Source organism: Clinocottus analis, unplaced genomic scaffold, assembly GCF_023055335.1.
Source record: "Clinocottus analis isolate CAN_PGR_092001 unplaced genomic scaffold, fCliAna1.0.p SCAF_50, whole genome shotgun sequence".
Lineage (NCBI taxonomy): Eukaryota > Metazoa > Chordata > Actinopteri > Perciformes > Cottidae > Clinocottus > Clinocottus analis.
Genome location: NW_027176208.1, coordinates 274636 through 298114, shown reverse-complemented (window position 1 = coordinate 298114; position 23479 = coordinate 274636). Strand labels below are relative to the sequence as shown.

The following is a 23479-nucleotide window of genomic DNA, read 5'->3' as shown; positions in this document are numbered from 1 at the left end:
AGCTTTTGATTGATGGACAACATTTCGACCAATCAGTGACCAGGTAAGAACGTCATGATGGATTGTTCAAATATTTTATGAAGCGAGTGAAGAGCATCAACTTTCTGAAGTCAACATACTAAAACCCTGTGGACCCAGCAGAGACTCGTCCCTTAGGACCAGGTGGCCCGTGTGACCTCTGGCTGCAGGTTTACCTCCTCCAGGACTCCTTCTGGGCGCTGCTGGCCTCCCAGCAGAGCAGGTCCACGCTGTAGTGGGTGACGGGGGAACCGCCGTCGTTCTTTGGAGCCTTCCATGTCAAGTTCACGAAGCTCTTCCTCACGCTCTGGATCTTCAGCCTGGTAGGAGGGTCGGGGGGATCTGCAGACGAGAGAACACGTCACGTGATGCTGAGTCCTCCATGTTGGAGCTTCACTGCTGGTGCTGCTGCAGTTCTGTCAGGATCAATGTGTGCCGAACGCTTCATTGGATGGACCAGCGTTTGGTTTAGAAGTTAAGCTTCAGTCTGAAACTAAAGGCCACTGTTTTAGGAAAGAGCTATCATTTAGCATGAATAAGACAGGATGCTAAAGTAAAGAAGAGCTATCATTTAGCATGAATAAGACAGGATGCTAAAGTAAAGAAGCGCTATCATTTAGCATGAATAAGACAGGATGCTAAAGTAAAGAAGAGCTATCATTTAGCATGAATAAGACAGGATGCCAAAGTAAAGAAGAGCTATCATTTAGCATGAATAAGACAGGATGCCAAAGTAAAGAAGAGCTATCATTTAGCATGAATAAGACTGGATGCTAAAGTAAAGAAGCGCTATCATTTAGCATGAATAAGACAGGATGCTAAAGTAAAGAAGAGCTATCATTTAGCATGAATAAGACAGGATGCTAAAGTAAAGAAGAGCTATCATTTAGCATGAATAAGAATGCTCATGAAGAGTCAGCAAACAGCGGGTCGGATCAGGAGGAGCAGACGTACGGATTGGATCTCGGGCTCTGGAGCCCTCGCTGGTCTCAGCGAGCGGACCGAACCCAAAGCGGTTCTCGGCCCGGATGCGGAACAGGTACTCCTGCCCGTTGATCAAGTCTGGCACCACCAGGGACTGAGCGGCGCAGGCCGGGTTCACCTGGAAGCAGCAACAGAAGTGTTAGGGGCGTGTTATGGGCGGAGCCGCTCAAAGGGCGTCGGTCCGGTGGGAGCCGTGCGGGCCGACCTTGGTCCAGGCTTTGCCGTCCACCGTCTTCTTCTCTATGAAGTAGCTCTTCACCCTCTCGCCGCCGTCGCTCTCTGGAGGTTTCCAGGTGAGTCTGCAGGTTCCTCTCGTGACGTCGCTGACCTTCAGGTCCCTCGGGGCTCCGGGCAGGTCTGAAGACGGAGAAGTGAGAATCTGTATTCCTCGCCAGAGCTTTCACTGCATGAGCACGAGGCGAGCCTCCGGGCGCTCACTTACCGAGCACGTTGACTCGCACTTTGACCACCTTGTGTCCGGCGGCGCTCTCTGCGTTGATGATGTATCGGCCGCTGTGGTTCAGTTTGCTGTCCGGGATCAGGACCACGGAGGTCGTGTCGGTGGTTTTGATCTGAGAGAGACATGTTTCATGTGTTACACTTCTCATCATTCACACCTCATGAAGACATCAGAGAACCGTGATTCAGAGCAAAGGGAACTGAGATGAACATCCAGACCTCCGAGTCCACCGGCAGCGTGTGGAGCTCGTTCTTCTTCTCGGTCTCGGCGGGTCCATCGAAGGTCCAGGTGACTTTGGGAACGGGTCGGCCGGTCACGGTGACGGGGATCCGGATGGCGGTTCCGGCTCTGCAGTTCAGCAGGTCGTGAGCGCTGATGTCCAGAGACACCGAGGGCTCGACTGGAGGAGCACAAAGGAAACAAGGTCATGAGACGACGGTTTGAGTCTTTTCAGCTCTCTGGAGATGAATGAATGAGGGATGAGGTTACAACGCTCATTCATCATGTCATTGTGAAATGTGAGCGGCTCTCTTACTCAGGATGTCCTGAACCAGGATGTCTCCCGTCTTGGCGGGCTCGGAGTTTCCGGCAGCGTTCACGGCATAGATCCTGAACTTGCACTTCTTGCCCTCCTTCAGGTCGGGCACGGTGATCTCGGTGGAGGGGTGGAGCTTGTCGGCGGGGTTCACCCTCCTCCAATCAGGAGAGCCCTCCTCGTGCACCTCCACGATGTAGCCCTTGATGGGGCTGCCGCCGTCCCTGTCCGGCGGGCTCCAGGCGAGCGTGATGCTGCTCTTGGTCTTGTCTTTCACCTCGGGGCAGCCGGGCGGGCAGGGCGGCTCTGAGGGGGGACACTGACTTAGCAACCGAACACATGGACCATCATCATGTTGAACCAACATCCATGCCACTGAACTGTCAGAGCAGTTTGTCATGAATCTAAAGAATAGACCCAATTTACACAAAATACAGCGACGCCTTTGAGGTTAAAACCTTGCCCCAGACTAAATAAAATGATACTATCTTTGTACATATTAGACTACAACCAGCATGACAAACGATGTCAGACTTGTGGTGGGTTCAAGTTGACCTTCCTGCTAAACGCATCTAAACACAGAGCTTTGACGTCGTCTCCCCTCACGACGCCCTCCAGACATCACCGTGTCGGGTAATAACTCACTGCAGCCAACGCTACGTTTAAACTCTTGATCATTTCTTTAAATGCCTGACTAGTTGATGAAGTAGATAAAGAGGCTGGCGGTCAGAGATGAGGACCAACTCACTGCACGGGTCCACGGCGTAGCGGCACTCGCTGGCCTCGCAGGGCGGTCCGACGCCGGCGGCGTTGCAGGCTGCGATCCTGAACTGGTACTCGGAGCCCTCGATGAGCTTGAGCACGGTGTGCTGCAGGCCCTTCACGGACGGCTTGGTGAGCGGCGCCCGGTTGACGCGGCCCCAGTAGACGGCGCCGCGCTCCCTCTTCTCCAACCAGTAGCCCTGGATGCTGGAGCCGCCGTTGTCCAGAGGAGCGTCCCAGGTCAGGGTCATGGTGGTGGCCGTGGCCGCGATGATTTTGGGGTTGCGCGGCGGTCCGGGCAGGCCGAACGGATCCTTCAGCTGCACTTTCTCTGAGTCGCAGCCGTCACTCAAGCCGTACTTGTTCTCGGCTTTGACCCTGAACTGGTAGCTGCCGTTCACGTTCAGTTTGTGGACCTGGAGGATCAGAGCCAGGTCAGTGAAGGGCACTTCTTCATGGTTATGGTTTCATACATGGACTGTTGCTTTCTTTTTTCTGTTGATACTCATTCAATACAAAGCACAGAGACAGTAGTTCTGGTTGTTCAGCTTGATCTCACTAACCCCTCGTGCCACACTCCATGCAGACTTAAAGGAAATGACGGAGGAAGAGTTCGTATCAGACCTCTTCATCTACGGCATGAACAGCAGCAGAAGAAGCATTGAGATGACGTCATGTCTCACCCCGTATCTCCTGTCGATGAGGTTGATGGTCAGGACCTCAAAGTCGGACTTCTTCTTGCTGGCGTCCCGGCGCTCCACGATGTAGTTGGTGATCTCGCTGCCTCCGTTGTCCTCCGGGGCGTCCCAGGTCAGGTAGCACGAGTCGGCCTTGATGTCCGAGACCACGATGTTCCTCGGAGGAAGAGGACGGTCTGAGAATGCAGGGTTGAGTTAACGCTCCGTAACACAGAGACGGCATTAAATATCAACCAAAGACCACGAAACTAAGAAACTAGGAGACGACTCGACGTTCTCACCAAGGATCTCCACCCGGATGACGTGCTCCGCTTTGCCGAAGCAGTTTTCAGCCACCAGCTTGTAGTTGCCCTTGTCCTGCCGGACGGTTGCTGGCAAAGCGATCTTCGTCCTCATAGTGGTCCGGGTCACCTGAAGACCAGAGGGAGGTATATCTTCACTCAGCGTCATTCATACACAAGGTCGTTCAGATGTCTCAAACACAGAGAAGAACAGAAGAACAAAAGAACAGAAGAACAAAAGAACAGAAGAACACAAAAACACAAGAACAGAGAAAAGGAGTTTTTTTCTCAGAAGAATCTTGAAGCGAAACATCTGACTGTCCTGAAGGTGGCGCTAGGAACAGAAAGGTCATGGGGTCATCCAGCCCAGCGATCACAGCCATCATTGAAAGCCGTGAGACCGGTCTGACTTGTGGACGTATTCAGTGGACACGAGGTCCGTTCTGACCTCTTCGGTCTCCATCGTCATCTTCTCCTCATCTTCGGGTTTCTGGATCGGCACGTCGTCCTTCATCCACTGGAGCGTCGGCAGAGGAAGTCCCTTCACCTCGGCCGGGATGTCGATGGCCGCGCCTTTCCTCACGTTGATGGCGTTGTTCTTGAAGAACTTCAGGATGGTGATCACTGGAGAAACTGAGGACAAGCAAAGATCTGTCACTCTCAACTTTTCACCAGGAAAAGGTCAATCGATCAAATCAAAGTTTCTTTTAATCTTTTGGAGTGCGTGTCATACTTTCGTCGTCTTGGATCTTGGCGGTGATGGGCTTAGAGGGCTCTCCGTTCCCGACCTCGCTCACGGCTTTGACGCGGAACTGGTACTCCTGGTTCTCCGATAGGTTCTCGATGGTCCCGCAGCACTCTGTGAAGAGCTTGCGGTTTGCCACTTCAAACTCGCTGCCGTCTGACCTCATCTTCTCCACGTAGTAGCCGATGATGGGGCTGCCGCCATCGGTCTGAGGCGGCAGCCAGGCCAAGGTGATGGTGCTCTTGCTTCTGTCGGTGTAGCGCAACTTCTCTGGAGCAGAAGGAGTTCCTGGAAAAAGGAGGAGTTCAGTCAACTCGTTGAAATGTTCGACAGACATTCAGGAGTCCTGCATCTTCTGGGACTGACCTTTGGGGTCCTCTGCCAGGACGGGTCCCAGGTCGGCCGGGGCGCCGTCGCCGTACTTGTTCCTGGCGACGACCCTGAAGTCGTACTCCTCGCCGGCCAGCAGGCCCTGAACGTCGCACTTGCAGGACGCCGTCTCAATGGGCTGGCGGAAGAGTTTCATCTTGGCGTCCTTCCTCAGCACCTCGTAGCCGAAGATCTCGCTGCCGCCGTTGTCCAAGGGGTCGGACCAGGTGAGGGTGATGTTCTTCTTGGTCACCGCCACCGTCTTCAGGTCAACCACCGGGCCGGGGACGTCTGCGTTATCACAGGGAAAAGGTTTGTTTCCTCTCAGTGATGCCTTCAATCTCTGGTTGTCTTTGAAGGCACCATCTATTCTGACATGACTTTTTCACAATGAAATGAAAAGGAGTTAATTTAATGTAATCCAACCAGTGAATTTAATCCTAAAGTAAGCTGGTTGGCTTGTTTTCAGAGACACATGATGAGAGCCAATGTTTTAAGTTCCTCCAATAGAAAAAAGTAACTCGGTGGACTCGTTGGACACTGACCCATCACGTCCACTCGGGTCTCGGCGGTCTTGGTGCCGCTCCCGTTGGTGCCAGAGACCTTGTACTTCCCGTGGTCGGCCCTCACGGCCTTCCTGACGAGCAGAGTGGTGTTCTTGCCCTGCGTCTCTACGATCGCGCGCTCCGCGTCGACGTCTGCGTCGTCTTTGGCCCACTTGACTTCTGGCTGCGGTCGGCCGGTCACCACGGCGGGAAGCCTCAACAGCTCGCCGGCCTTGATGATGACGCCGTTCCTCACCGAGTCGTCGAAGTCCACAGCGGGAGGTTCTGACCCACAGAGACGGGTAGAGAACGACATGTGTTTAACGTCTCACAAGCAGCAGAGGCAGAACGTGGAGCGCTTCCTGCTGCTGGAAAGCATCTCCTAGGAAGCAGCTGCAGGAAGGCTCGAACCTGATCAGCTGGTTTCTGAGACAGAAACAACTAAACATTCGGATCGTACCAAAAAACAGTACCAAAAAACAGCCTGAAATAAAAAACCCGGAGGTAAAGTGGACCTGGTGAACCGGTCCGTACCTTCGGGCTCTTTGACGGTGACAGGTTCTGTCACACCGGGCGCTCCGGGTCCGGCGTCGTTGACGGCGATGACGCGGATGTAGTAGTCCGCTCCCTCGGTCAGGCCGGTCACCGTGTAGGTCAGCTCCTTGCACCTGAACTCGGTGCTGCGAGTCCACTCCTTCTCTCCGGCCAGGACCTGGGAACAGAGGAGCAGAGGTCAGCGCCGCGGTCAGAGGTCAGCGCCGCGGTCAGAGGTCAGCACTGCGGTCAGAGGACGCGTCGGCGCCTTCAGACGGTGTGAAGGGACTTGCTGCACCTTCTCCAGGTGGTAACCCAGGATGTCTCCGCCGCCGTTGTACAGAGGAGGCTTCCAGGCCACGATGACGCAATCCTTCCCCGTGTCCACGATCCATGGAGTGGGCGGGCCCGGAGGCACTGGGGTTGGGGACAATATATTAGCAATACTATTATCATAGTTTAGCATATTTACCATAGCATTACTATTATCTAATTTTATATTTTGTGCCATATTTTGTATTATTATTTAAACTCTGCAGCTTTGTGGAGACGCATCATTTAGTGGTTAGGGCTGAAGTCTGAAACACTGGAACTTGTTGTTCCAGTAAGCGGCCACAGGGGGCGCTAACCCTATAGTAGAAGTCTGTTCTTGTGTTTGAGGACTCAGTTCTGTTAGCGGTTCGGAGAACTCACGGATGGCGTCCATGGCCACGGTGCGCTCGCTGGGCTCACTGAAGGGCCCGGGCCCGGCCAGGTTCTCGGCACACACTCTGAAGATGTAGGTGAGTCCCTCCATGAGGCCGCTGACCTTCACCTCCAGGGAGTTCAGCAGGGCGCGGTTGACCCGGGTCCAGTGCTTGCTGTTCACCTCCTTCCTCTCGATCCAGTAGCCCAGGATCGGGCTGCCGTTGTCCTTGGGCTCGTGCCAGGAGATGCGGGCGGAGCTCGCCGTCACCTCGTGGACTCTCGGGCTGTTGGGAGCGTCGGGAGGATCTGAGGGGAGACGGAGCGTGTTCAACGTGTCGTTCTCTGCGCGGCCACACGAGTGATGCATTGAACGTGTATGAGCAGAACCGGAGCCACTTCCGCTTCTTACCAAACTGGTTCTTGGCGACCACCGGCTCGGAGGTGCACGGCGGCCCGCAGCCGAACTTGTTCTCGGCCGTGACCCTGAAGACGTACTCCTTGCCCTCGATGAGCTTGGTGATGGGGCAGCTGGTGCCCTTCAGCGTGGAGGTGACGGTGATCCAGCCCACCTCTTGGTTCTTGTTGTCCTTCTTCTCCAGGATGTAGTTCAGGATCTCGGAGCCGCCGTCGTCCTCCGGAGGCTCCCAGTTACAGACGACCGAGGTCTTCCGGATCTCGTCGAAGGAGAAGTTGATCGGAGCGCCGGGTTTGTCTGCAGAACAGAGTCCATGAGTTCTGACTCAGAAACACATTCAAACTGATTCCTTCAACACAATTCAATAACCGTGAGACAATATTTGAAACACAAACTTAACTTGAAAACGATGATTTACGTTCCGTAAAAATATCTTCCCTCGTTTAAAAAAAGAACTGCCGCCAATTTGAGTCAGAACATTTTCTCTTTTCATTGTCATCAGTTTAAATAAACTCAGAGGATGTTTTCTCAACTGAAACTGTACTCTTCATCCACAAAGTTCATTTAAATCATTTGAAATGCTAAAGTACCGTAACCTTTGTGAGAAGAGACGCGTGGTTTTACAGTTAAGAAAAGGAATCGGTACGTTTTAATATTTCAGTAAAGTCCTGAAGATGCAGCGGTTATGAGCTCTAACTAAAGCTTTCACATCACTTTCCTGGAACCCGACTGTGGGAGTCGAATCAATCAGTCGAGATCGTTTTCTGACCAGTTTTAGTGTCACAATGCAAAACAAATGCAGAGTTTTTATTTTTCATATCTTGGGCGTTCTGATATCCTGCGATCTCATTGGTCCTCAGGCTCTTCTCGGGAAGTACGGATCATTTACATGAGCTGTCACGCTGCGAGCAAGATTCAGGTCAGAGTATATTTCATTTGTTTATTCTTGAACTGAAAAACATGTTCTTTGGACTGAAAATGCTTTAAAACATGTCAACGTGTTTATGACCTTCACTGCAGACTCTAATGGACGTTTAATAAACTCTGGGAGCAATGGAGGAGTCGTTTTTGGGGAATTTCGTTCAGACTCTTGACTTTTGATGATTTTCAACATCATCTTTTCTTAAAGGCAAGGAGCCGTGGATCCATTCAAGAGATCGAGGACCGCAGCGTCCGGCCCTCGCATCGAGGTCACGTCTCTTCATCTCTGAGCCGCTTTGAGGCATCGCATGAGGACCGGGGCAGCGGAGGTCATGTGACTCACCCAGCACGTTGACCACGCAGCAGGCCGTGGCCACGCCGTGCGTGTTCTCCACCTGGACGGTGAAGTCTCCGTGGTCCACTCTGACGGCGTCACGGATCACCAGCGCGGCCTGACCCCTCTGGCTCTGATCCAGACCCAGACGCTCTCGCATGGGGGTGAGAAACTCCTCCTCTGGTTCAGGGACCTGAAGGGGACGCAGGAACACACATTAACCCTTTAGTGCCGCGACACAGACGGCTTCAGGACTCGGCCCTCCGAGGACACAAACCTTGGACTTCTTCTTCTTCTTGGGCAGCAGCGCCTTCTTGGTGGGCTCCTTGGTGACGTCCTCGTTGTTCCTCAGCCAGCTGACTTTGGGGTACGGGGATCCGGAGATGAAGGCGTCGATGCGGATCTCGGCGCCTTTCTTCACGCACAGACCAGACTGCACGCGGGCGTGAAGGGTCACCGTGGGTTTTTCTGAAAAAGGGAGAAGAGTTATGAAAAGCAGTTCCTTTCAAAGCTGAAGACCGTTCCAGCTCGTCAGCTGTTCTTACCGACGGGGTCGGCGGCCTTGACGAGCTGAGTGCTGCGGGACGGCTCGCTGACTCCGGCGGCGTTCTCGGCTCGGACCCTGAACTGGTACTCCACGTCCTCCGTCAGGCCCGTCACCACGTAGGAGAACCCGGGGACCAGGCTAGGGGTGACCCTCTCGTAGCGGTCGCCATCTTTCTCCATCTTCTCCACGATGTAGCCCTGGATGGGACAGCCGCCGTCGCAGTCCGGAGCCTTCCAGGTCACTTTGATGGACTTGCATGTCGGGTCTTGAGCCTCCACCTGGATCGGCGGGTCGGGTTTCTCTGTGGAGTTGATGGTAACAACTGAGAGTGAATGTCTGAGCTCCTTGAGCAAGACATAATCCTGGAGTAAGTTTCACCTCATTTAACTGGCGGGTTATCCTATCACTCAACGGACTTCCAAAAGAATCATCATTAAAGTTATTAATGACATCGTTGATGTGATGTCAAGCCTCTAAAGTATTTACTACTCACAGGTACCTGAGCTACATGCTAACAAAGCATGCTAACATTGAGCTGAAAGCTTACGCTTGACTTCCTCGGTGATGACCGGGTTGCGGAGCTCCAGAGGCGCTCCGGCTCCGACCTGGTTCACGGCCTTCACTCTGAAGTAATACTCGCAGTTGACGTAGAGGTCCTTGACGGAGCAGGTCAGCCCGCCCTCTCCCGACGTGACGGGCATGTAGGTCTTCTTGGAGGCTTCTCGGCGCTCCAGGCTGTAGCTGAGGATCGGGGTGCCGCCGTCGTCCTCCGGGGCTTCCCAGCTGATCTGGCAGGAGTTCTTGGTGACGTCGCTGGAGGTGATGTCTTTACACTGACCGGGAAGGCCTAGAGGAAAGCAGGAATGTACATGCTCACACACACAGCTCTGCTCTAGTCTTCTGACCTCTGAAAGCGCTTCAACACCACATGACATCATTCACCCGCTGACGAGAGGAGCTGCCATGAAGGTGTCACATCAGGACCATCTAACAGTCATACATCGTAGAACAGCTACGGGAGACATTTAACTGTCTCGCCCAAGGACACATACTCATAGACTACAGGAACTGGGGATCGAACCGACGATCCTCTGCTCACCTCTGAGCCACAGTTGCCCTGTAAAGTCGGAAAGTCCTCCGTAATGAGTCAGAGGATGAGGCTTGTTTGTTTCTAGTGACACGCATCCAGAAAGTGTGCTAATACCGCGCTGACTCATGAAGTCCAGCTCAAGACTCGGTGTGAACCTCTGGAGCCGGCTGTGAAGGTCTACACAAAGACATCATGACTGGACTGCAGGATCTGAACAACCTACAAAGTACTGTGTTGTATCTGCAGAGCTCCATCACACGGAGCACTTCCTACCGATGACTTTGACGTTGGCGGTGCCGCTGGCGGTTCCCAGGCTGTTCTCCAGGGTGATGGTGTAGGCGCCGCCGTCGGCACGCGTGCACTTGAGCAGCTCCAGGTGAGCGCTGTTCATCTCCACCGTCATGGAGAGCCGGTCGTCCGCCTTGCACTCCACCGCGTCCTTCTGCCAGACCATCTTGGGCGTTGGGATGGCCCTGTAGGGGACGTTCAGGTGCAGCTTCTCGCCCTCCACCACGATCACGTCCTGCGCCTCCAGGTTCATGGTCGGGGCACCTTGGGACCAGGGGACAGGATTAGTATTCTTAACTGGTTTCATTAGACTTCTTCTGAGTGTCTGAAGGAGGCTCGCAGTGCTTACAGTCGGGGTCCTTGGTGAAGACCTTGTCAGAGATCTCAGAGGGATCGCTGACGCCAACAGAGTTGATGGCCCGGACCCTGATGACGTACTTCTTCTCTGGTTTGATTCCATCGTCTATCCTGAAGTTGAGCTCTTTGATGGGTCTGTTGTTAACCCTGAGCCACTTCAGCTCGGGCCGGGCCTCGGCCACCTCCACGTGGTAGCCGGTGATCGGGGCGCCGCCGTCTTTGGCCGGAGGCTTCCAGCTGACATTGATGTGCTCCCGGCTGGCGTCGGGGACGGTCACCTCCAGAGGAGGAGAGGGAGCGCCTGCAAAGAGAGGAGACGGAGTTTACATCTGAAATGTATTCATGTATGTCTGGAATGAATATGTCCTGGTTTCCTACTGGTTGCATCCTCGATGGTGAGGATCTCGGTGGGTTCACTTGGATCTCCGACTCCGGCCTCGTTCTCGGCTCTGATCTGGAACTGCACCTCCGAGCCTTCGTCCACGTCCGTCACCTTAAACTGCGTCTGCTTGTCTGGAGTCTTGCAGCACTTCAGCCAGCGAGTTCCTAGCTTCTCTTTCTTTTCAATTACATACCTGAGGAGCAGGGTGCTCTGTTACTCGTGCTGGGCTCAAGGTGGTCCATGCAGTCGTTTTACAGCATTGTATAATCTTACTTCGTGATGGGTCTTCCACCGTCGCTCTTGGGAGCTTCCCACTTCAGCTCCACGTGTCTCCTGGTGACCTCCACCACCGTCAGGGCGTAAGGCGGTCCAGGAGTTGCTGCAAAGAACATGACAGAAATTCATATTTACAACATTTTGTCTCTGCAAGGTCTGAACAGGAAGCTCAAAGAACAGTCAGAAGTCCTGCTGGAATCCTCCACAGCAGGGAGCCCCCACACATCATGGGATGGCCTCACCTCATGCTGGCCACCTGACGACCTGTGAAGCAGACAACTTACTGAAGGTGTCTTTGGCCAGCACCGCGTCCTCCAGCTCGCAGTATTCGCCCGTCCCCACGGCGTTCTCGGCGGCCACGCGGAACACGTACAGCGAGCCCTCGTTCAGCGGCGTCACCGTGTACTTCAGCTCCTTCACGGTGGTGTCCACCGACTGCCACGCCTTGCGCCGCACGTCCCTCTTCTCCACCACGTAGTTGGTGATGGGCGAGCCGCCGTCGCTGCTGGGAGCCTGCCACTTCAAGTCAGCGTTGATCTTGGTGATGTTGGCCACTTCCAGCCACTGAGGAGCATCCGGAGGAACTGTGGAAGAGGAACAGGTGAATGACAAGGGGAACAGGTGGATTTTTCTGTCACTGATAAAATGTGGTTTTTCCTGCTAGATTGTCCTGTTGAGTCATATTTTGTCCAAGGAGTTATAGGTACACATTTCATGTGTACGGAAGAGCCTACCTATGTCATTATAAAAGTCTTAACTTCTTGTTTCTGGAACATTGGAACAAGAGTCTGAATGTTTTTAACTACAAGAGACTTATGACCTGCAGTGGTTAGACCTGTGTGTTGTGTTGTATTTGTGTTTGTAGCAGTATGGACCCATGAGTCTGACATATAAGGAGTGTATGAAGGGTTTCCAGTCTGCACTTACACAGTCTCTCTTTGCAGACCACAGGCTCACTGGGGTCGCTGGGCTCGCTCTCGCCGGCCTTGTTGACGGCCTTGACCCTGAAGGAGTACTCCTGCTTCTCGATCAGACCCTGCAGTTGGTGCTCGGTCTGAGGAACGTCCTCCGCGATGCGGATCCATTCCTCGCTCCCGGCCTTCTGGAACTCGATGACATAGCCTTCGATCTTCGCCCCGCCGTCGTGCTCCGGCCGGGTCCAGGCCAGCAGGGCCGAGGTCTTGCCCACCTCCCTGATGACCGGTTTCCCAGGAGCCCATGGTGGGTCTGGAGAAGAGCGCAGCGTTACAAACATGCCATTACTCTTCCAACCCTGTGTAACAGTCCTCAATACGGTGATGACAGTTTGTAGGGTTGACATGCAAAGTACCGATGGGGTCTTTGATGAGGACCGGGTCGGTCTCCACGCTGGGTTTTCCAGGTCCGGCCAGATTCTCAGCCAGAACCCGGAAGCTGTACTTCTTTTTGGTGGGGAGTCCCTTCACCCTGCCGTCACATGGAGCCGGGTCAAAACCATGTTTACACCTTCACAAACACATCTTGGACCTTGTTGGCTTTGGTTACTTACCTGAAGGTCGTGTCCTTGATGGGCAGTTTGTTGCATCTGATCCACTTATCGCTCTCAGGGTCGAACTTCTCGATCCAGTACCCGGTGATGGGGCTGCCGCCGTCCTCGTCCGGCTCGAACCAGCTCAGCGTCACGGCGTCCTTGGCGATGTCGGAGGGAGTGACTCTGGTCGGAGCGCCGGGGGAATCTGAACCAGGAGGGAAATAAATCAGCGTGAGTAATAGCATTTGATTGATAGTTTTGAGGGTATGCTTTAAATATAAGATCTGCCTCATTGACAGTATTTTGTTTTTAGAATGAAATCATAACATCCAAAGTACGGTTTACATTTCGTGCCATCATCATGTCTAGTATTGATTTAGAGAATGAATGTTAACTGAATGTGCAATGTGATTCATCAATAAATATTCATGTATCACGTCATGAAAAGGAAGTACTTGTTGTAAATGCTGTAAAACAACTCACCAAAGGAATACTTTGCGATGATGGGCACGTGCTCTGCAGGAGCTCCGATGCCGTACTGGTTCTCAGCGCTGATCCTGAAGACGTACTCCTTCAGCGCCATGAGCTTGCAGGCCTTGAAGGTGGTGTGCTTCACCGTGGCCGACAGCTTCACCCACTCCTCTTTGTCCGTCAGCCGGCTCTCCACGATGTAGTTGGTAATTGGCGAGCCGCCGTCGTCCCTGGGCGGGTTCCACGCCATGAGGCACGACTCGTTGGTTACATCCGAGATGTCGAAGGCGGCCGGAGGGCCGGGTTTATCTGAGGAGAGATGCAACATGAAAATGATTCAAAACGTACGTCCCTTGGTTCTGACTCGGGTCAAGACCTCAAACGAGCTTCATATACTGCATTTAATATTAATAACACGTCTATAGCAGGATGTTTCCAGTATGGGTTGTTTTATTCATAAGTATGTGTTGCTACGGCTTGTTTAGCTTCTTAACCAAAAAGTAATTTTCTGACTTGAGATGACTCGCTAACGTGCTAACAGCTAACTAGCTGGCTACTTAGATCATCCATAAAGAAGTCCATTGGGTTGTGTGCTGATGTGATGTTCTGCATGTTCTGGATGTTCTGGAGCAGCAGCTGGCTTTGGTTTGGGTCCAGGTTTCAGAGACAGACAGAAGGATCGTATCCATACCGAGGATGTTGACATCGATGGTGGCGGTGGCGCGTCCACAGGGGTTGACCGCCTCGATGATGTAGGTGGCTGTGTCTCCTCTGGTGGTGTTGCCGATGGACAGCTTGGAGTGTCCCGGCTGGGTGTCGATGGCGATGCGGTCATCTGCCCGGAGGACCAGGTCGGCCTTGGTCCACTTCACCCGGGGGTCGGGCTTTCCTTTCACTTCGGCCGGGAGCTCGATCTTGGTGCCGGCCCTGGTGGTCAGACCGGCCAGCAGCTTCACGTCCAGCTGGATCTCTGGAGGCTCTGTTGGAAACGTTCACAAGAGAAATGTCAGAGAGAACAAACGTGGAGGGAAGCGTTTACTCACCAAAGCACTTCCTGTGTCGAACATGTTCCTCCAGGTCCCATTACTTTTGCCCTAGTTCCTTATCTCTTCCTTACTCTTAACCCTGGTTCCTTATCTCTTCCTTACTCTTAACCCTGGTTCCTTATCTCTTCCTTACTTTTAACCCTGGTTCCAGGTTCTTACTCTTAACCCTGGTTCCAGGTCCTTACTTTTAAACCTGGTTCAGGTCCTTACTTTTAAACCTGGTTCCAGGTCCTTACTCTTAAACCTGGTTCCAGGTCCTTACTCTTAAACCTGGTTCCAGGTCCTTACTCTTAACCCTGGTTCCAGGTCCTTACCCTTAACCCTGGTTCACCATACACCACTCTACCTGTTCCCAGCTGTCTTACCTCTGGCGTCCACGGCCTGGATCTCATCAGTGGCCCTGCACGGCCGGCCGGCTCCCAGCTTGTTGAAGGCTCTGATCCTGTAGGCGTACCACTGGCCCTCAATCAGGCCGGTCACCTGAAACCTGCGAGCACAGAACAAGTTTTATATGAGACCGTCCTGAAACATAGAGCATGATGCAAGTGGACCCGGACCAGCAGGTCTTACTTCAGTTCAGGGATGGGGTCACCGCAGGGTTCCCACTTGTCGGTACCGCGCTGACACTTGTCCACCACGTAGCCTTTGATCGGGGCGCCGCCGTCGTACTTGGGAGGCTCCCAGGACAGGAAGATAGTCTTTGCGCTCTTATCACGCCACTTCATGGCCTCAGGAGGATCGGGTACAGCTGGAAGAAGGAAAGACAGGATGTAGATGAGACTTGCTTCTCAAAAGGACATCGGTGCCCTTGTTTGCAGCTCTTGTGTCACAGACTCGGCTTCACTTAGAGTTTATCAGATGAAACACTCACTGGCGGGAGAGGACACGTTGACGGGCTCGTCGATGTAGGCCGGCTCTCCGGGTCCACACTTGTTGCAGGCGGTGACGCTGAACAAATACTCCTTCCCTTCCATCACGTCTGTGACCGTGTGCTCCAGGTCCAGGATGCCGTTGGCCACCTGGAAACACCACAGTCCTGACGCATGAACACAAGATCTGCAGAACACTCAAATTACACAATCTTAGCATTTTTTGTGGCTTTGAAAATCCTTTTTTCTTTTTGTTTATTCATAATGTTTTATTTATTTTGCAGGAAAAGGGTTTCTGTAGTAGTGCTTTATTTCGGGTTTGAGAGCTTTAAGCCGACGCTGCATTCAAAGGTAAAAACCAGGTGTACCTTGGCCCAGGTCTTGCGAGACACTTCCCTCTTTTCAATCTGGAAGTGGGTGACTGGACTTCCACCATCGTGCTCCGGAGTCTCCCACATCAGATGGACATGGTGACGGGTCACCTCGGCCACCTTGAAGTCCTTAGGAGCACTAGGGCATGCTGGGAGAATGAAGGTAGCAAACAGTAAATTAACAAGAGCTTTAAAAAGTAAAGTATTAGAAAAGTGGACCAAACGGGTTGTTGTTGACTGGAGGCTTTACCCAGCATGCATTGGGTGAGGTGAGGGATTTACCCTGAAGAGGTTGTTTGTGAATCAGAGTTTCTACATTTTCTTTGCTTGTCAAAAGTCTTTGTTCCATAACACTTTGTATTATTATGAAATGTTTTAAATGAAGCAGCAGTTGTTACCGATGACGTTGACTTCGATCTCTCCGGAGACGGACGAGACATCGTTCTCCAGCGTCAGGCTGTAGCTGCCTTTGTCCGGCCGGACACTCGGCGTGACCGTCAGCTCCGTGTATGCGGGCTTGGTCACCATAGAGACGCGCTCGTCCGCCGTGGTCAGCTCCTTCTCGCAGAAGCTCCACGTGGCGACCGGCGTCGGGTATCCGGTGATGGGGACTCTGATGGTGAGCGGCTGAGGCACGATCACCTCTAGCCCGTTCCTGAAGCCGCTGAGGTCGAAGGTCGGGCCGACTGCCAGGAGAGAAACATCTTCATTTAGAGACACTGCCATCTGGTGGACCGCTCGAGTCGGCCGGGCAAATTGTGAACATCTTTGAATGGAAGCTAAAATAACATGATTCTGATTCAAACATCACATGTAAGTCCCATGTCTGCTCGTACCATGAGGGTCGTCAGCGAGGAGTGGCCCGAGTTGCTCGGCCGGATCGGATACGCCGGCGGCGTTCTCAGCACAAACCCTGTAGAGGTACTTCTGACCGGGTTTCAGACCGGAAACCTGAGGAAAACAACCAAACAAAACCAACAGCTCTGATGAACCACTGAGCCAACACAGCTGAAGGATCAAAAATGGGAAACAGAGATCCACAAACAAAGAATCAGAGATAACGATCATAACGGGAGATAAAGCCGTACCCGGTATGATAGGTCAGGACACAGTCTGGCGTTGCAGCGAAGCCACTTGTCGGCGCCATCGTCGCATTTCTGAATAATGTATCCGGTGATCATGCTGCCACCGTTGGTGGTGGGCGTCTCCCAAGTCAGCGTGACTGCCGTCTTGATTTGGTCGCTGAAGTTCAGGTTCAGAGGCGGGCTCGGCCGATCTGCAGGGTCAAAGAAAAGAGATCAGATTGTTTCCGGGCGTGACAACAAACAAACATTCAAACTGCTGGTTCTCACTCACCGATGGGATCCATGATCTTGACGGGTTTGGTGGCGGCGCTGGGCTTGCCGATGCCGGCCTTGTTCTCGGCGCGGACCCTGAAGATGTACTCCTTGTTCTCTACCACGTCGCTCAGCGTGGCCGAGCGGTCGTTGGCGCCACAGACCATGGCCGCCTCCCACTTCACGGCGGTCCTGTCGCGGAGCTCAATCACGTAGGCGATGATTTCAGAGCCACCGTCGAACTTGGGTGGCTCCCAGGTAACGGTGGCACCGAACCTGTTCACCCCGCCGACGGCAACGTCCTCCGGAGCATCTGGAACATCTGGCGGTAGAAAACAAAGCATGAAAGACTTGATCGAAGTGAGGAGACGGTGTGCGAGTGAGACCTTCGGTCATTTCTTACCAAACTTGTTCTTGGCCTGGACGGCGTCCTCGGTGGCGACGATGGGTCCGCTGCCCACTCGGTTACGGGCGCAGACTCTGAACAGGTACTTGGAGTCCTTCTGCAGGCCGCTGACACAATACTCTGGAGTATCGGCACGGTCTGTCGCCAGCGTCCAGGTCTTACGCTTCACGTCGCGTCTCTCCACCACATAGGCCACGATCTTGCTTCCGCCGTCGCTCTCTGGCTCCTCCCAGGCCAAACTGACCTCGCCGTCAGCGGTGTCGACCACTCTCAGGTTCTTGACGGGGCCGGGGACATCTGAGAACACCAACGTGACGTTTACAAACTGTTCTGATCTCAACAGATATATATGTTGGGCACATAATCTAACTCCTAACTCCAGACTGACCAATCACATCCAGGTTGATGAAGGCCTCTCCCTCGCCGTGCTTGTTCTTGATCACCACCTTGTACCGGCCCCGGTCCTCCTTGCTGGGGCTCTTCAGACGGAACTCGGTCTTGTCGGCGGAGGTGTCGATGTTCTGGACGGGCAGACCGGCGCCCTCGTGGAACCACTCGGCGTCGGCACGAGGGTAGGCGTCGTACGGCACGCTCATGACGAAGGGCTTACCGGCATCCGTTACCAGATTCTGGTCGGTGGTTTTGATCTTTGGAACAGCTGCACAGGAGGTAGAAGAAGTCTTTAAAGTTTCTTACCACAGAGGAACCTCAAATCAACCAACCTGTAAAGGTCGGTGCATCTGGCAATGTCTCTACATTAAGTTGACATTTCCCCCTCAGATAACGAGACTACCCTTCACCTCATATTTGGGGTAAAGGGATCAGTCCGGTGTCTGATCCCCCGCTCTGTGCTCTCCATGCCATCGAGTTCCCGCAGCTTCATTGGTGAACGATGTCAGTATGGACTCACCTGCCAGCTCCAGCTTGGCTCTGGCGTCCTTGTCTTTGGCCACGATCCTGTACTCTCCCTGGTCTCGAGGTCGGATCTCGCAGACCTGCAGTCTGTGGACTTTGCCCTCGCTGATCATCTGGTATTTGTCTCCCTGGACGATGATCATGTTGTTCCTCAGCCACTTCACCTCTACCCGGTCCTTGTTGAGCTCCACCTCGAACACGATGTCGGAGCCCGGGGGTTCGAAGGCGTCCTGAGGAGGTCTGACGATCTCCACCGGCGTCTCTGCAAGAGAGTAAGAACGCGTGAGGATCCAAAAGAGAAAGATTCACCTCAGCGCAGAAGAAAGATGGGAGGTTGTAGGAGTTTACCTTCAACAAAGAGTCTGGCTCTGGTCCTCCTCTCATCCACACCGCAGGCGTATTCACATTCATCATCCGGTCTGCACACCTTCACCACCAGTCTGCACGTCTTGCCTTCTTTCTCCATGTGATATCTGCAACAACGCAAGGGTCAAAGGTCAGTAAGAAGGGGATCACAGGAGGCTCTTAATATGTGCGCCCCCTACTGCTCATAATGTGCATGGCATTAACATGTAGTTAACATGTGGTTAACATGTTTCTCATCACCTCGGTCCTTCTCTGATCTCGCGTCCGTTCCTGTACCACTTCACCACGGCTTTCTCTTTGCTCAGCTTACAGGTGAACTCTGCGTCCTCGAACTCGGTGATGGTCTGGTCCTTCAGCTGCATGCTGAAGTCCGTGGGCGCCTCGCTGATGATGAGCTCGGCGCTGCACTTGTCGTCTCCGACCACGGCGGTGTACTCGCCCTCGTCCTCCATGGCGCAGTCTTTCACGGTCAGCGTGTGCTTGAGGCCGTCGGCTCTGTAGACGACGCGCTTGCTGAGCGCGACCTCCTGGCCGGCCTTCATCCACTTCACCGTCACCTCGGGCCGGTTGACCTTGCACACGAAGCTGATGGTCTTCTTCTCCTGAGTCTCCACGTCCTCGATGGGGTCCAGGAACTTCAGCTTCTCCTCTGGAGAGAGAGAACACATCGTCAGGCTTCAGACACACAGACTAATGCATTTTTTTAAGGATTTTAAAAACTCAATGACTTTTTCAGGTTTTCCATGACCGTATGAACCCTGCATCGTGAACCCAGACTGTGACGTCAGAGACCCTGAACGCAGCACGGTGGAACAAAAGGAACACTCTGGAGGTCAGACCCGTCTGTCTGTCTCTGAACTGCAATGCATGCTGGTCCTTACCGGATACTTTAGCGCCGGCGGTGCTCTTGGCCTGCTCCGCCCTCTGGTTGGTCAGGACGACGCTGTAGCTGGACTCGTCTCCCTTCTGGGCGTCTCTGATCCTCAGGGAGAAGACGTTGTCTCTCTGGACCATCACGTACTTGCTGCTCTCGAATATCGTCTCCTCGTTCTTCAGCCACTTGGCCTTCGCTCCCTCGGCGTTCACCTCGCAGTTGAACACAATCTCGCTTCCCTCCTTCACCTCCGTGTCTTTAATCGGCGTGACGATCCTTAGTTTTTCTGGAATGAAACACCAATGGATGAAAAGCGAAGCGCCGCTTTGAAAGCAGCAGACGACGAAGACGAGAGCGGCTCTTACCGATCACAAACAGGTCGGCGGAGGCTTTGACACCGCCGATGTGGGCCACGTAACCTCCCTCGTCCTTCAGCTCGCAGCCCTTCACAATAAGAGCTCTCCTCTTCCCTTCGCTGACGATGGCGTACTTGTCCCCGACTTCAACCTCCTTGTCTCCTCTGAACCACTTCACCTCGTAGCTGTCTTTAGAGACGGAGCAGCTGAACTCCGCCTTCTCGCCCTCCACCACCTCCTGGTTCTGAGGCCGGGCGATGAACTCTGCCGCCAGCTCTGAAGAGAGGAAGAAGAGGAGGAGGAGTCAAAGTGATGATTGTGCTTTGCTTGGTCTTTGTGTCTTCAGTAAATCAGACTCGTCTCTCTTCTGTTCAGACTAACACACTCTCACATCTGAATGCTAAACATGTAGCTGGTTAGCTTAGCTTAGCATAAAGAACATAGATCTGTCATTACCCAGCGACCTGTAGTGGACCGATTGAACCAGGCTAACTTTCTTAAGTCTTTATGCTAAGCTAAGCTAAGCAACACCGAGCTGACCGTGAACACCCTCCTCGTCCTCTCACCGTTGAGCTTCAGCGTGGCCGAGGTCTTGACGGCAGGACTCAGCCTGCAGGTGTAGTCCCCGGCGTCCTCCATCCTCAGGTCCTGGACGATCAGGATCCTCTTGCGGCCGTCCACGATGTGCTCGTAGCGGCCGCCCTCCGGCAGCTCCTCGTCTCCTTTGTACCAGGTGACGTCGGCGCCGGGTTTGGACACCTCGCAGATGAGCTTCACGCTGTCCGTCTCCGTGCCCTCCACGTTGGACAGGTTCTTGCTGAAGCGGGCCTCCTCCTCTGAGGAGCAACAGAAGGGTTAAGTCTGCCCTGAGCGCGACGCTCAGGCTTTAACCTTTGGAGACCGTATAAGCTCAGATATCACCGTACTGGCCCTTTAACCCTTAAATATGTATATATATAGAAGCATGTGTTGCTCACCGATGACCGTGAGCATGCCCGAGCTCTTGGAGGTTCTGGCATCACACTCATACTCGGCCTCGTCGTCGAACACGGACTTGTGGACGATGAGGACCCTCTGGACCCCTTTAGCGAGGATCTCGTACTTCTTTCCTTTCCTGATCTCGTTGCCGTCTTTAAACCAGCGGACCTGAACAACAGACACAGCGTTTTAGCTCCCGAGCCTTAAAGAGCCGAGCGGCGGCAGAGCCGAGCGGCGGCGGAGCCGCGTGCCGATTGGTCGACGGTCTCACCTTGGCTGACTCGCGGGACACTTCACACTCGAACTTAGCAGATTCTTTCTCTTTGACCTCCACGTCCGTCAGCGGCTTCGAGAACTCCACGTGAGGAGCTGAGAATGACAAGTTATGAAGAGTCACTACTCTTCCTGTAGGCCGCCAGGTACGGAGGCTGAAGAGGGTCAAACCCCTTCAGAGGTACGGAGGCTGAAGAGGGTCAAACCCCTTCAGAGGTACGGAGGCTGAAGAGGGTCAAACCTTTACGAAAAGTTAAGAAATAAAAGCCTCTCAGCTTCTATAAATGATGACATCATAACTTTAAAATGTCATGCTGTCAAGACTAGATTTTAATAATAATTTCAACCTTTTGAGTAATAATTGTGTGAGATTGTTTATAAATTAAAAAAGTTCCTTCTGTAGCTAAAGGTCCTCCATTGACCATACCATGGACCATTAGATTGTGTGGGCTCATTCATCATAAATATTGAAGCTTTCTATGTAAAGATCTGAAACTGGAAAGCCTGTGAATTCATCTACTGAACACATTATGATGACTTTATAAGTCACGCTTATCATTCTACTGATGGTTTCAATGCGACTGAAGGGGGCGGGGCTTCTTACGCGTGACCTCCAGGAAGCAGGAGCTCTTGAAGTCTTTGGCGTCGCAGGTGAACATCTTGGCGTCGTCCGGAGAGCAGTCGTGGATCACCAGCGCTCTCTTGTGTCCGTCCACGATCATCTCGTACTTCTTGGTCTTCCTGATCTCCTGTCCGTCCCTGAACCATCGCACCTCTGCGTTCTCTCTGGAAACCTCACACTCCAGCGTGGCCGTCGCCTCCTCCTCCACCGTCTGGTCCTCCAGAGGCTTGGAGAACTCCACCGCCGGCTCTGCAGGCACAAACACGGCCGTTAAATAAAATATATATATATATATATATATATATATATATATATATATATATATATATATATATATATATATATATATATATACACAAACACGGCCGTTAAAAATATATATATAGATCGCACAGTTGCTGATCCCCGTGATGCGTTCAGGGTCTGAGGGGCATAACAGTTCTCACCTCTGATGATGAGCTGAGCCTGAGTCTGGAAGTCTGTGGAGCTCAGCTTGACCTCGCCGGCTTCGGCCAGCGTGACGTCTCTGATGGTCAGAGTGTGGACTCTGCCCACCACGCGCGTCTTCACCTGCAGAGTGTTTATACATCACTTCATGGTCACTTCACCTGCACTGTGTTATATATATCTATATATATCCATCTGTCTCTCTCTCTCTCTCTCTCTCTCTCTCTCTCTCTCTCTCTCTCTCTCTCTCTCTCTCTCTCTCTATATATATATATATATATATATATATATATAAGGAGCTGCAGATCTGTGAGTTCAAGATAACAGAAGTTTATTTTTAACTGCAGCTCCAACATTTCAAAGAAACATGTTCAGTCTTTTAAAAACATTTCAGCTTAAAGTTTTTCTTTTATTAAATAATTTATCAAACAAATCTGATAATTCAATCTGCACAAGAATCAATGAGAAAGAAATTTACATTTTTTACCAGAAGCTAAACTTTCCTCCAGATTACTTAATACATTTTACTGAATTCTTTCAAAATAAAAGCATCATTGGCTCGTTCTGCGTGTTTGGTTCTGAAATGGTTTCTTTGAGTGAAACCCTTCAAGCAGCGCTGGTTTGAGCTGGTTTCAGCTGGTTTCAGCTGGGTTGCTGTCAGAAGCTGGACTCACCCGCTCGCTGGCCTCCATCTTTTTCCCGCCCAGGAACCAGACCACCTCGATGCCTTCGTACGACAGCTCGCACTCGAAGGTGGCCGTCTCCCCGGCCGTCACCGTCACGTCCTTCATCGGCCGCAGCAGCCCGATGGACCGAGCTGAGGGACCAGAGACATGGTGAGACGGACCGGCCCGCATCTGGTCGGAGGTTTGTTTGCCAAAGCAGCAGAGAGGTCGAGTCCCTCCAATCAGAGACTAGCCTCTCACTGGAGATAAGGCCTAAAATAAACCCAGCGCCTGATTGGCTGAAGACTGACAGAGACACTCGACACTTTCTGCTGCTAGAGGCACAAAGTGGAGATTACAAACATCCACCATGTCTAAAAATACTTTAATTCACCAAGAAGTTATACAAGTATTTCATCAATAAACTTGTATTAACTCCGGAAGAAACTAAATGTTATGAATCAATTTCATAACAGTAATACAGTAATAATATTAATAATATTAATAATAATCTGAGCTCCAAACTTCAGAGTGAGGAATGTCCTGATGTCTTTTCTAAAGGAGGCCTCCGTCGTGCCTGGAACAGGAAATGTGTTTGCAGCATTCAGAGACGCTCACCTTTCACTCGCAGCTGAGCGCTGGATTTGGCGTTGGCTGCAGAGAAGTCAACGCCTCCGGCCATGTCCATGCGGACATTGTAGAGGATCAGCATGTGTTTGGTTCCTTCCTCCTTGATCTCAACATC

At 52.6% G+C, this 23479-nt stretch overlaps 1 protein-coding gene across 1 annotated transcript in view; it reads right to left on the bottom strand.

Moving 5' to 3' along the window:
• Nucleotides 1–23479, bottom strand: part of ttn.1 (titin, tandem duplicate 1) — a 170205-nt gene that overhangs the window by 68448 nt on the left and 78278 nt on the right. Inside the window, exons 78-130 of the mRNA XM_068601488.1 lie at nt 23353–23479; nt 22744–22886; nt 22069–22192; nt 21605–21871; nt 20999–21096; nt 20727–20895; nt 20316–20585; nt 19759–20025; nt 19401–19679; nt 18760–19168; nt 18502–18626; nt 18149–18415; nt 17627–17896; nt 17236–17535; nt 16852–17154; nt 16584–16771; nt 16332–16446; nt 15894–16181; nt 15493–15644; nt 15127–15274; nt 14826–15003; nt 14621–14742; nt 13901–14188; nt 13222–13518; nt 12757–12943; nt 12559–12674; nt 12156–12455; nt 11513–11812; nt 11226–11331; nt 10949–11145; nt 10563–10871; nt 10199–10477; nt 9383–9682; nt 8834–9136; nt 8566–8756; nt 8298–8481; nt 7028–7330; nt 6625–6924; nt 6230–6348; nt 5932–6109; nt 5398–5682; nt 4850–5143; nt 4472–4771; nt 4187–4371; nt 3739–3868; nt 3443–3633; nt 2746–3175; nt 1998–2303; nt 1681–1862; nt 1445–1574; nt 1208–1359; nt 973–1120; nt 195–360 (exon numbers count right to left, since the gene is read on the bottom strand). Coding sequence (XP_068457589.1) covers nt 195–360; nt 973–1120; nt 1208–1359; nt 1445–1574; nt 1681–1862; nt 1998–2303; nt 2746–3175; nt 3443–3633; nt 3739–3868; nt 4187–4371; nt 4472–4771; nt 4850–5143; nt 5398–5682; nt 5932–6109; nt 6230–6348; nt 6625–6924; nt 7028–7330; nt 8298–8481; nt 8566–8756; nt 8834–9136; nt 9383–9682; nt 10199–10477; nt 10563–10871; nt 10949–11145; nt 11226–11331; nt 11513–11812; nt 12156–12455; nt 12559–12674; nt 12757–12943; nt 13222–13518; nt 13901–14188; nt 14621–14742; nt 14826–15003; nt 15127–15274; nt 15493–15644; nt 15894–16181; nt 16332–16446; nt 16584–16771; nt 16852–17154; nt 17236–17535; nt 17627–17896; nt 18149–18415; nt 18502–18626; nt 18760–19168; nt 19401–19679; nt 19759–20025; nt 20316–20585; nt 20727–20895; nt 20999–21096; nt 21605–21871; nt 22069–22192; nt 22744–22886; nt 23353–23479 — 11765 coding nt within the window. The remainder of the gene's footprint in view (nt 1–194; nt 361–972; nt 1121–1207; nt 1360–1444; nt 1575–1680; nt 1863–1997; nt 2304–2745; nt 3176–3442; nt 3634–3738; nt 3869–4186; nt 4372–4471; nt 4772–4849; nt 5144–5397; nt 5683–5931; nt 6110–6229; nt 6349–6624; nt 6925–7027; nt 7331–8297; nt 8482–8565; nt 8757–8833; nt 9137–9382; nt 9683–10198; nt 10478–10562; nt 10872–10948; nt 11146–11225; nt 11332–11512; nt 11813–12155; nt 12456–12558; nt 12675–12756; nt 12944–13221; nt 13519–13900; nt 14189–14620; nt 14743–14825; nt 15004–15126; nt 15275–15492; nt 15645–15893; nt 16182–16331; nt 16447–16583; nt 16772–16851; nt 17155–17235; nt 17536–17626; nt 17897–18148; nt 18416–18501; nt 18627–18759; nt 19169–19400; nt 19680–19758; nt 20026–20315; nt 20586–20726; nt 20896–20998; nt 21097–21604; nt 21872–22068; nt 22193–22743; nt 22887–23352) is intronic.